Below are 13341 nucleotides of genomic sequence, written 5' to 3' on the forward strand. Positions count from 1 at the left end.
TTTTGCATGTAAGTGATGGCGAGTATCGCGGGCAATCGAGCAATGCGCTGTATGAGCTTTACTACGACATAGACATAGCGCAGCGAATAAAGATCCAGCGGCTACGTTGGTTGGGTCGTGTCGTCTGAATGGATACAAACACTTCGACGTTGAAAGTTCCCGATGCTGTATCAACTGGTGGTAGTAGAAAATGAGGAAGGCCTTCTCTGCATTGGAAAGCTCTTCGAGAAAGAAACGACTGGCGAAACACGTCCGGTTATCGCGTCAATAAAGAAGAAGAAAACCGCTCTTTAGCAGCCAATGGCACACCTCCGAGTGTATTTCTGCGATGAAAAAGCCTCTCACTAAAAACCATTTGCCGTTCGGAGGCGCCATAAAACTGTAGGTCTCTCCATTTGCGGAACAACATTAAAACGCACACCGCAATTAAGAGGCGAAGCTTGGACAAGCCACTAACAAAGTGAGTAAGCGCCAATTATATGTACGAGGTGTGTTCAAAAAGCATCGCGAATTTTGAATTTTCGCAGGTTACGTATATTCGAATCTCGATTTTTTTGTGGCGATATTTTGGTACTCATGTCTCTCCTTCATGCCGACGAGTTCGGTCATTTTGAATGTTCATTTAATTGTTGACAGCTGCTTTCGTTACACGTGTTTCGGTTCGTCTTCGATTTTTACCTATTCAAAAAGATGGATCAAATTTTGTGTGAAAAACGAAATTAAGTGCGCGGATGCATTCCGAATGTAGACTGTGTCATACGGAGAAGCTACTTTGGACCAAAGCAACGTTTATCGGTGGTACAAAATGGAGGAGAGAAGATGTGAACGACGAAAAGCGTGCCGAACGCCCGAGCACTTCAACAACAGGCGAAAAAATTGATGAGGTGAAGAAAATGGTATTGACCAATCGTCGAATAACCGTTAGAGAAGTTGCTGAGGACCTACACATATCGACTGGCTCGTGCCATTCGATTTTTTCAATGATTTGCACATGAGACGGGTCGCCGCGAAATTCATACCAAAAGTCGCATCGCATGAACATTGCTAATGAGATGTTGGACTCTGTCCGCGACGACCCAAATTTACTCCAGAGGGTCATAACTGGTGACGAATCGTGGGTTTATGGATATGACGTGGAAACCAAAACTCAATCATCTCAATCGAAGCTGCCGCTCGAACCAATACCGAAAAAAGCGCGCCAAGTTCGGTCGAATGTAAAAGTTTTGCTTACCGTTTTCTTCGATTGCCGGAGCGTTGTGCATCATGAGTTCTTGCCACAGGGTAAAACGGTCAATAAGGAATATTACCGGCAAGTTATGCGCAATTTACATAAAGCAATCCGCCAGAAACGCCCGGATTTGTGGAAGAACAAAAATTGGCTCTAGCATCACGATAACGCCCCTGCTCACACATCGTTGCTTGTGCGCGTCTTTTTGGTCAAAAACAACACACTAATGAGGCCACAGCCACCGTATTCCCCAGATCTGGCCACCTGTGACTTTTTCTTGTTCCCGAAACTGAAGAGGCCCATGAAAGGACGACGCTACGCTACGATTGACGAGATAAAGACGGCATCGAAGAAGGAGCTGAACAAGATAGAAAAAAACGATTTTTTGAAGTGCTTCGAAGATTGGATAAAACGTTAAAAACGTTGGCACAAGTGCATAATATCTCATGGGGATTACTTTGAAGGGGACAAAGTAGATATTAATGAATAAATAAATAATTTTTGAAAAAACACAAAATTCGCCATACTTTTCGAACACACCTCGTATGTATATGTGCACTGTTACTTTCAAAATTGTGCCTCTTGGTAATACTGCGTACTTTCTACTTCCAATTTAGTTTGGCTTTGCCTATTTGTCGCACCATAAAATGAAAATCATTTCCTTTTACAACTCACGTAGTTTCCTATTATACTTCTTTACAATTTGCTGCTAAAAAGTTAGCATTTGTATTCTCTTATGGTCGTCTTGAAACCTGTTTTATATTTCAGCACAATTTTTTTATTTTTTATTTATGATAATTTGTCGTCAAAGTTTGAATTGCTTCTCAAATTGCAGTCGTAAATCTTTTAAGCAAATTATTTGCTTTTTCTTTTTTCTTGTTTGTTTTTATTTTTTTTCTGGTTTGTGCTTTTGTAATAGCAGGGGCTACATTTCAAAATATTTGTTAGCTTGGATCAAAATTTGCTTGGAATTATCCCAATTATCCCAATACGCGCATTTATTGCGCTCGTTTTTTACCTTAATGTCGCAAACACCCCAGCCGCACACAATTCGTGTGCGTGGCTTATCGTTAAACACCAAATACACACACACCCATACACACACATACCCACACCCACACAGTGTAAGCTTAAGCTTTTGGTTCACTTTCATTCACTTTCATTCAATTTGTTCGCTCACCTCTTCGGGATTGTTGGTGAACATCGTGGTCGACTCGACGCCCGCCCGACTTTTGCTGTCCACGTTACTACTACTGAATTCGGTGTCCTCTACAGTATTAACCGTATTAGTTGAGTTGCCCTCAACCAGGCCGAGTGTTGTTTGGCCAGTGGCGCCGGTGTGAGGTGAGGCAAATTTACCGATACGTAACCTGAGACGTTTGCGTTTCTTCTGCGCTGACAAATCGGGCTGAAATGAGATAGAATACATAAACACACCAATAAGCAAATACAAGAAACGCAAAAATAAAACCGAAAAATCAGGTAAGTGGTTAAGTAACAGGAAAGTGAAATCAAAGTGTCCTAAGCTTACCGCCAGCTCAAGGCAACAATCAAAAGTCACATATGTAATTTTTACTTTCTGTATGTGTATGTATATTCACGTATGTGAGCGTGTGTGTGTGAGCTTGAGACTGGGCACATTTGTCCAGAAAGCATCGTAAAATAGCAAAAGTACGAGCCAATCTGGCAACAAATTGATAAGAAATTCAGTCCACAATACTCGTATACGATGGACAGGCAAAAATTAAACAACTACAACATCACATCAAATTCAAGTTTATGCTTCCCTACTCGCACAACCGCAGCTTCTTTCTACCTTTCCATGCTGCCATTTCATCCACTCTGCACTTCATTGCTTGGCCACTTGCTGCTGGCACGTACGTAAGTGCCTTCATCCTTCTTTATTCAGGTGAAAAGCGTCGAACTCAGAGGTCGGGAGGAATGTGTAGCGAGTTCTCGTAAACACAAATGGTTAGCATTTGGCTTCGTGTTTGTTGCTGCTTAAAAATTTAAATTGGTTTCGAGTTGCCCTCTTTATGGCTAAATAATCCGCAATTTGCGATAAAATGAAATTTCACATTTTGGCATTTTCTTTATTTGCTACGCTTATGCATTTAACTTCATTCTATATGCTACCTTTCTAAAATCCATCGTTAATGTGTATGTGTTGGTATCGCCGCAACATACGAGGGTTGGCTGATGTTACTACAACTCAAGACCCGTCATTTTTGTTGATGACATTTACTGCGTGTTGTGAGTAGGGTTAGCGAGTGATTGCATGCCAAGTGATCCAAATATTTTGGTCGTGGTGTTAAATTTTTCTACGAATTTGTATATTTGGAGACTTCAGTATAATAAAAAGTAAACTCAACAAAATTTTATCGTTTTGAGACGTTGAGTAAACCTTGAAAATTTTGTTAAGAGTGAAATATCTTCGCCTCTTTTTAAGAAAATTCACAAAAATTGTGAAAGTGAAATATCTTCGCCTCTTTTTAAGAAAATTCACAAAAATTGTGAACAATACAATTTTAAAAACAATTTCTTTTCTAAAAGGTATTTCTGAGTCTCAGCTATTAATTAAAAAGTAATAAAAAAATTAAAAAATAAAAAAAAAATTTATAAAAATGTCGAAAAGCTATTAATAAAAAAGTAATAAAAAAAAACAATAAAAAATATTTTTTTTAAATATTTTTTTAATAGACTACTGATCAGGATTACTGGCCTCAGCTACTAAAAAAAAAGAAACGAAAATTTGGTACAATTGACAAACTTGGGACAACTTTTGTTTCAGTATATTTTATTCTCAATAAAAAAAAAATAATTAATATTAAAAAAAATTGTTTGTGAAAGTATATTTCATCCGAAAATATAAAAAAGTAATTATAGATAAAAAATTTGTTGAAAAATTGTTTAAGTATATTTTGGTTTTAAATAGAAAAAAAATATTTAAAAGTTAAAAAATAATTAATAAAAATAGTTTGGGAGAATTTTTTTTAGTATATTTTTTTATAAAAAAACTAAAATTAAAAACAAATTGCTTGTAAAAGTATATTTCAACCGAAAATATAAAAAAACTAAAATATTATATAAAACATTTTTTTTAAAACATTTTGTTTCAGTATATTTTGGCTTGAAATAGAAAACAAATTACTAAAAAAATAAAAAAAAATTATTAAAAATGTAAAAATAATTAAAAATAAAAAAACAAAGTTGGAAGGGGGAACAAATTTTCTTCCAAACATTTTTTTTTAATTATAAAATAAAAAATAATATATATCAGGTCAGTCCATAAGTTCGTGCGTATTTTACCCATAATTTCACTATTGTACGATTTTTGCATACAAAAAATTATTCGCGGAATATAGCGGAACTATTTATATTTTCTTTGATATATTGTGCATTCAACAAGCGATTTTAATCGCGGATAGAAGCACGTGTTGTTAAAAAATAAAATGGAATCTTCGAACGCGTATAAGAGGCATATTTTGTATTTGTTTTATAAAAGTGGTAAAAATGCAACAACTGCTGCTGCAGAAATAAACACTGTTCACGGAGAGGATACCGTGAGTGTAAGGACTGCGCAAAAGTGGTTTTCAAAATTCCGAAGTGGTAACTGCGTCGTGGAGGATGCCCAGCGCGCTGGTCGTCCTGAAGGCCTTAACTCCGACGCATTGCTCGAACTCGTGGCAGCTGAGCCAAATTTGACAGCCGATATGATAGCTCAGAGGTAAAATTCATCGCATGGAACAGTTCACAGGCACCTGATTCAGTTGGGAAAGGTTTCAAAGCTTGGAAAATGGGTCCCGCATAGACTTTCCGTCGCCAACCTTCAGCAGAGAGTGAATGTGTGTTCTCAGCTGCTGCAACGGCTTGAAAATGAAAGTTTTTTTAACCGTATCGTTACTGGTGATGAAAAATGGGTCCTCTACAATAATCCTGTTCGCAAACGCCAATGGTTAGATAAAGATGAAACACCAGAACCGACCCCTAGAGATGGCCTTCAGCCCAAGAAGATTCTCCTGTCTATTTGGTGGGATATGGCCGGTATTGTTTATTATGAACTTCTGGAACCAAACCAAACGATAACTGCTGAATATTACTCCCATCAGCTATCGAACTAGAATGAAACACTTAACAAAAATCGAACGTCTTTAGTGAATAGACGCAAAGTTTTGTTTCATCACGACAACGCAAGACCTCATACCGCAAGGCAAACATTAGGCAAGCTGAACGAGCTCGGATGAGAGCTAATGCTGCATCTACCATAATCTCCGGATATTGCAACTTGTGATTATCACCTTTTCCGTGGACTTCAATATGAGTAACAAGAACTACTCCTCAAAAGAAGCTATAAAAAGAGATATCGAAGCGTATTTTGGCTCCAAGGAAAAACAATGTTTTGAGTAGCGGATTAAAAATTTGCCTAAACGTTGGGAAGACATTATAAATAATGAAGGAAAATATATTATTGATTGATAAATACTTTAAAAATGTTTTTATTAAATTTAAAACCACCCTTAAAAGACGCACGAACTTATGGACTGACCTGATAATTAAAATGGAATTTTTTTAAGTATAGTATTATAAAAAACAAAAAATTCTTGCAAAAATTTTTTCCAAAATTAAAAAAAAATTTTTCCTAAAACAATGATTTTATCGTATATTTTATCCTAAAAGAGAAGTTGGCTGCCACTTTAGGCAGTTGTATATAAGAGACTTGGCTAGGTGGCGCGCGGTGCGCGATTTCTAGAAGGCAACGTGCCTTAAAAGCTTCGAGATTCACAGAAATTTACCATGCAGTCCAGGTGAGGCTTTAAGTGAAATTTTTATTTTTTTTATTAAAAAAAAAAAATTTGCAGAGCGAAGACTTTTTACAGTGAGATGGTAGAAAAGCATTTCAACGAGAAATCAAAAACATACCTTTTTCATGGCTATAAAGACATTTTACACCCGATGTGAAAATTGCAATTCATTTGAGTGCGATTTCATTAAAAAATAAACAAAAATATAAAATCATATTTCTCATTCATAGGGTACCTTAGGTCTTATCTGCCGCCCCTCGTACGTGGAATATAAGTTGAGGCTAATCCTCTTGTGCTGCAGCTTGTACATCTATTCAACACCGTATATTTTGAAAATATAATAGAGCGATTGTAGTGGTTTTATGCACATGTGTATGTATGTATGCACGTATATTTATATTTTTCAGAGACAATTTCTGTACGATGTGGCTCGATGCAAAATAATAGGAAAGTGGTTTTTGTTCTATCCAGCTTTCAAGTTGGCTCACAATATACTATATATATCCATGTATTAACACTTATATAACGGTATTTTTGCACATTTTATCGCATATGATATGCATACATACCCGCAATTAAAGCAACAGTTAATAGTGACCTTAGACACTGCCCAGACTGGCGCCTGTTGTCTGAATACCGGCAGTGTCTACAGATATAAATAATTTTGGGTATTTGAATACCTCCACTGCTTCTACGACAACTATACAGTTGGTTCGATTTCGCACCACTTTTTCCATCACAACCGGCCTCCCAAGTTGCCATACGTTGTTACTTAGTTTGTCAGCTTATACCAATGAGTCGACATACCTACGCCCACAGCAAATATTTCAAAAAAGTAGAATCGCATAAACCAGGGTACCAATTTTATTTCTCTTGAAAGTTCTATAACTTCAAAAAAAATCTGTTATTTGTTTACTCGTTGGCTGTTATATTCTATGAAGTCTTGTTGATCACTAATAACATAGTCATACAGAGATGAGGTTGGGATAGAAGTACGCTAGTCTAATTTCTTCTCAATGCTTTCCGCTACTAATTAGAAACACGAAATAAATAGAAACTCTTTTGAACTTAATTTTTCAAAAACGACTCTTTCTCCTGTTATGGCTTACATTTGTGAATCCTAGAATCTACCTAGAGTGCCTTCTTCTTCTTCTAGATTGATGCGATTACCCCTTTTGCGATTTTGGATGAGTTTAACAAAGCGCGGAAGTCGTTTCGTTCTCTTGCTAACCGTGCCAGTTGGAAATACCAAATGAAGCCAAGCCCTTCTCCACCTAATTTTTCTTACCTAGAGGAAGCCTTCCTCTTCATCTGCTACCACCAACTGGCATCGTATCGGATACTTTTAGAGCCGGTGCATTTGGCGACAGGACCGAGCCAACGTAGCCGCAGGATCTTTATTCGCTGCGCTATATCTATGCCGTCGTCAAGCTCATGCAGCTCATTGTTTGACCGTCTACGTCTCGCCGTTACTAACGTGCAAAGGTCCAAAGGATTTGCGCAGAGACTTTCTCTCAAACACTCCAAGTGACGCCTCATCGGATGTTTCCTCGTTCAAGCTTCTGTGCCAAATGATAGGACGGGCATGATGAGAGCTTTATAGAGTGTGAGTTTTGTTCGTCGAGAGAGGACTTTACTACGCAATTGCCTACTTAGTCGAAAGTAGCACTTGCTGGTAGGAGAAATTCTATGTTGCATTTCACGGCTGACACTATTATTGGTGTTAATGGTGGTTTCTCCATGAATGAAGTCTCTTAGAACCTCGAAATCATAACTATTAGCTACAACCTAATAACCAAAGCTAGGAAGATGAATTTGAAGTAACTTAGTCGTACTTATGTATTATCCTATTAGGAGAGTGAGTCTAATATTGTATTGACATTCAATTCACGAAGCACTCATAATTGGAAGTGGAAGCTATATCTGCCAGCATACTTATTTTCTAGAAAAAAATGCAAGATAATAAAAAAGTCAGAGTACTATAATCTGGTAACGAAATAAACCTAACATATCCAATTTCCAACTTGAGCCTCCCACTATAATTTTCGACGGAGAGGACACATTCAGAAAAACTTTACGATGTTTTGCAGCTCTGTAGAGAAGCTTAAAGCTCAAGCATTCCGCTCGCAACATATAAAATGATCATTGATCGAGAATTTCACAGCATTGCTGATCGGAGGTGGCGAGGGGAAACTACTTACGTTACGACCAGACAAATCTGGCCACCCTACAATCTGAAACAGACAAAAACCCTTATAAGTCTTTTGAAACACGAACTAAGGCAGATAATATATCTTATCACCGGCCACTACCTTTTGGGCACTCACGCATGTCGGCTCGGGGTTCCTCAAAACGACCTGTGCAGATACTGCGAGGACGAAGATGAGGAAGTATCGAGCAGACATTTGCTGTGCAGTTGTCCCGGTCTAGCCAGAAGTCGACTCGCTCTTCTAGGCTCTCCAACAATTGACAATCTTTTAGTACTCTCGAACCTGAAAATCTCTTATCACATTCTCGAAACAAATTAATATCTGTGACCAAAATCTATAATCAAAATCTCGGTTAGGTGTGGAAATCATACAATATAATGAGCTCTAGGGCAACACAACAGACCCAACTTGCGGTCTATGTGGCACTCCGATGCGGGGTCACCCTTAAACCAACCCACCAAGTCCATCTGGTAATGAAGAAAATCTATAACATAAATCTCTTATCACACCCATCCAGTTGTGCGACACAGAAGCCTGCGTGGTGGTAGTTCTTATGCAGTGTTCGAGAGAAACTTCTTGTAAATAAAATATGAGATAGTAGAATGACGAGTAGAATGAATCTAATGAAGAGATTAGCATAGTTCAGTAAGCTAAAATATGGACAGCTGGAGAGTATTTACGGCGGTGGTAATGATCGTAGAAGACGGCCCTCTGCTGCATAGGAAAAACTAGGGTGATTAGTAAGTATATCCCTTCATTTGATATTTCTACATGACGTTACATGAAGCTGCGCATGATTCAGGGCATTCTATAGGACTTTTACCGTATTTCATTGATGAAAAGGACGCTGACCTAGTAAGGTATTCTTTTAATCAGGCAGTCTTAAAAGCATTCCAAGTTTTTGCCTGCCCTATATTTGTAAAATTTATTCGCATCACTATGTATTTATGTAGCCAAAAATGGTAAATTTTCTTTAGCCCATTTATTGATTTCTATGTTGTAGCTATAATTAAAGTAGCTACCATAGAAACAACAGAGCCCAAATCCTTACTTCTATTTCTCGTTTTGCTTTTGTGCCTGCATTCGAAAAAAATATTCAATTGGAAAAGGGAAACAGCCAATTGAGTAATTTGGTAAGCCAGTGAGTGGCGAGTTTGGTTGACCCTTTTACAGATGTGGCTGACCAAAATGCGTCTTGTAGTGCTGCTGGTTGTTTTGCTTGGCTGGTTTCAGGAATTGAATTGTATTGAATTTCATTTAATTGGATATACAAAAAAAAAATAAAAATTACCTATATTTTTGTACTTAATATTCTTATTCCTATATTTATTTGTAGTATTCGAACGGAAAGTGCTGTGAAGTGCTGTTTGGTCTGCTGCGACTACAATATGGTGTCTACAGGATACCCTAAAATAAAGATTTGCTGCAGCTATCTAAGGGCGAGCACAGCGTGAAATACGTCAAGTCCCAAAGGATGCGTTGGTTGGGTCATATTTGGCGCATGAGAGATGATCGCCCTAAGAAATCAATCACCTCACATGCAACTTTGTAGCGTCTAAAGCACGAGGATGCCTAAGACTAATATGATTTGAACAAGTTCTATGGAGCTGAAGACACTGAGTGTTCAAAATTGGCGAACTGTTACCGGGGATCGACCTGCAAGGAAACGATTCGTGAACGAAGCTAAAACTCACCTCGAGCTGTAAAGCTGCCCCATCATATTTATCTGTTAGTCTTAATTTTATTTTTATGACTTTCTAAATTGTTGGTTTAAATTTACAAAACTAAAAATCTTATAGGTATTTATGGGTTGAAATTTCGTGGAAAAAATGCATCGAAAATAAAATTAGTATTTTTGTGTTTTTAAGTTTAGAAGGTGGCACCATTAAAAATTGTAAACATATTTTATTTTGAAAAATGCATATCTTTTAGGGTATTCATGGAGGAAAATTAAAAGTAGATATTAAACAAGATTGAGCTGTAAACATTTTATACTAAATTTACGCAAAAGTGCATTTTTTCCTATAGGAATTTAATTTTCAAAGCGCTAGTAGCACATGAAATTTAAGTAAAAAAATAGAAATATTTGCGACTTGTTTTTTGGCCGTAGCTCAATTCTAGGGTAGCATAAAAAAATTTGTTTTTGGACCGCTTTAAAAGGTTACATGGGTTTCGTGGGTTCAAAAAATTGATTTTTTTTTCACTTATTAATTTTTACAATACCTCAAGAGTATTATCCTAAATTTTCAAGTCGATCCGAATAATAGTTTCGGAGATACATCCTTTGGAAGGTGTGCGCTCCAAGCCACTTTTATTGTTACTCAAAACTTTAAACGCGTTTTTCTCGGAACCGTGTTTTCAAAGTCGGTTGTTAAATGTTTTCGAATATTACTCAACCGATCTTGATGAAATTTTACACAGGTGTTCGAGATACAATTTGCTCGAAGGATTTTGTTTTTTTTTCGTTACAACTATTTAAAAAAAAAAAACAATATACCACTGTTTTTTTCTTTCCTTCGTTCAAGCACGAGTTTATGGTCTTAACTAAAACACTTATTTTTGTTTTTTCATTTTCGATGATCCTGTCAGGAGTTATGCTGACAACACGGACGCACCTTTTTTTCGAGTGGTCACCGGAAATGGCGTCACAATGGAACAGATTTAATTTTTTTGTTTTTGAAACTTTCAGAAATTATTCTTTAAATATGTACTTATCTATAAGACAAAAAAAAGTTTGAATTAAATAAATCATTTTTTACATAGACAAAAAAACTTTTTTTACCCGACGAAACCCATGTAACCTCTTAAAACAATCCATCTGAGGATTTAAGTTTTTTGCAATTGGCATCGTACGTCAATCATATTTGGAGACTTGTGAATTAGACATCTGTAGTATACAAACAAACAAGCACTGGAGCGCGTAAAGGTCAAAATAAAAATTTGTATCACTTCAAATCTTTAAAATTAAAAAATTTAGTAAAAAGTTATTCAAAAACAAAAGTTGTTGATTAATATTGTGCCACCTTGTATGCAATATTTTGGTCAGTTTTGATTACTTTTCCTTAGTTTTTCATTTGCATTAATTTTGTGTAAGAATATGCTTTTTATAGAATAAAATTTTTTTTTAATAAAAACATATTTTTTTAATAGATTACATTTTTCTAAGACATAAAATTTGTTTTCACAGATGTTTATAAAAAACAATTATATTAAAAAAAAAATTAATTTGGTGGTACATTACTAATTAAAACAACGCAAATATGTGCCTATGCAGACGATATCGCCATTCTTTCGAGGAACACGAACGACTTAAATGAAACCTTTTAAAAAATTGACAAAATTGCCAACTATATTGGCCTCTTCGTTAACGAGTGTAAAACGAAATACATGCTGAAATCAAGACGGCACACAAATGCACAGAATATTCATTAATTTAAATATCTAGGTGTTATGTTCATTTGTAGCGGTAACTCAATACCCGCAATCAAAGATCGCGTCAACGCCGCCAATAGAGCATACTATTCACACCTTAGTTTGTTCAGGTCTCGTCTTTTATCTAGATCTACGACGCTGACCATGTATAAAACTCTTATACGACCAATTTTGACAAATGGTTGCGAGGTGTGGACTATGAAAATTAATGACAGTGCGCTTATTGCTAACTTCGAAATTAAAATTTTAACGAGGAAAAGCAAGCGATGAACACTTTGGAGAAGTTTTGTGAAGGAAGCTATGACGCACCCCGCGTTGTAATGCTGTGAATGATGATGATGAATAAAATGAATATAACTTTAACTTTAACTTTTTAAATACATTTTTTTTTTTATAAAAATATATTTTTTTATAAAATAATAAATTTTTTACAGAAAATGCGCAACACCATTGTGGAAACAAGTTTTGAAAAATGAACGAGAATTTTGAACCAAACTTGCACTTTTTTATACAAATTTTTTTCGCTTAATAAACTTTAAGCTCAATATCGTATCTTGGTAAAAATAATTGAGTGGCTTTATATTTGAAAAATTTGGGAAAGTATAGCAAATTGATTTCCAAATTAAATGCAGAGTTGCCCATGATGAGCGTTTATTGGGACAAAACTTTTACCGAAATGAAGCATCCACTCCACAGTTCAGAGAACTGACGTAATAGTGAACAGCATTCAGAGACCACCTAATCGTATGGTAGGTATTGATAGGAAATGGTGCTTGGTCCAACGGTGAGCGATGATTGGCAATATTTGAGCGGCTAGAAATGAAGCTATGAAAAAACAAAGTTAATTGTCTTCTCCTACTCCCTGTTAATGCCATTGTGGTTTTATAATTCGATTGTCATTGTAAGAATTGATGACATCCGGATGAACTATCCACGCCATCGGGCTATTTTGTGGCGTGCGTCTTGATGTTGTTTCACAAATGGAGTTACCTACAGATTTAAGGGTTTGGATTGTTTTGCATTTTTTTTAGGTATAATACCTTAAAAATATTGTGTGAAAATTTGAAGTGAATCCGACAAATACTTTTCGAGTTATTGAACAATTAACAAAAGCTGCTCGGGCGCTCCGGAGCTCGATAGCAAAACTTTAAATGCGTTTTTCTCAAAACTAGGTTTTTTGAGCTAGTGATCACTGTAACTTAAAAATCACTTGGTAGATTTCCATAAAATTTATAATGCTTTTGAAAAACATAAAAAACTGGTGCCTGATCGAGATCGAATCTGAAAAATATTTCCTGAGGCCGCCGATTGATTTTAGATGAATCGCCAAGGACTTGTGATGATCACTTGCTAAAGTCAAATTGAAACATGATGTATTAATGCTATATTTTTATTTTTGTAAAATAAAGCAATTGACTAGCAAAAAAAGTTATTGAATATACTCGTAATCATTTTTTTGAGCCTCTGACTACACCTAACCTCTTAAGGGGTTACATGGGTTACATGGGTTTCGTGGGTTTCGATTTTTTTTTGGCTTATTAATTTCTACAATATCTCAAGAATATTATCCTAAGTTTTGAAGTTGATCCGAATAATAGTTTTGGAGATACAGCCTTTGGAATGTGTGCGCTCCTAGCCAATTTTATTGTTACTCAAAACTGTAAACGCG

The 13341-nt window shown here is 36.1% G+C and overlaps 1 protein-coding gene across 1 annotated transcript in view; it reads right to left on the reverse strand.

The window, feature by feature from the left end:
• The window catches only part of LOC129244070 (5-hydroxytryptamine receptor 2A-like), a 181492-nt gene that overhangs the window by 63113 nt on the left and 105038 nt on the right, over positions 1 to 13341 (reverse strand). Inside the window, exon 5 of the mRNA XM_054881685.1 lies at positions 2409 to 2636. Within this exon, the coding sequence (XP_054737660.1) occupies positions 2409 to 2636 (228 nt within the window). The remainder of the gene's footprint in view (positions 1 to 2408; positions 2637 to 13341) is intronic.

Source organism: Anastrepha obliqua, chromosome 4, assembly GCF_027943255.1.
Source record: "Anastrepha obliqua isolate idAnaObli1 chromosome 4, idAnaObli1_1.0, whole genome shotgun sequence".
Lineage (NCBI taxonomy): Eukaryota > Metazoa > Arthropoda > Insecta > Diptera > Tephritidae > Anastrepha > Anastrepha obliqua.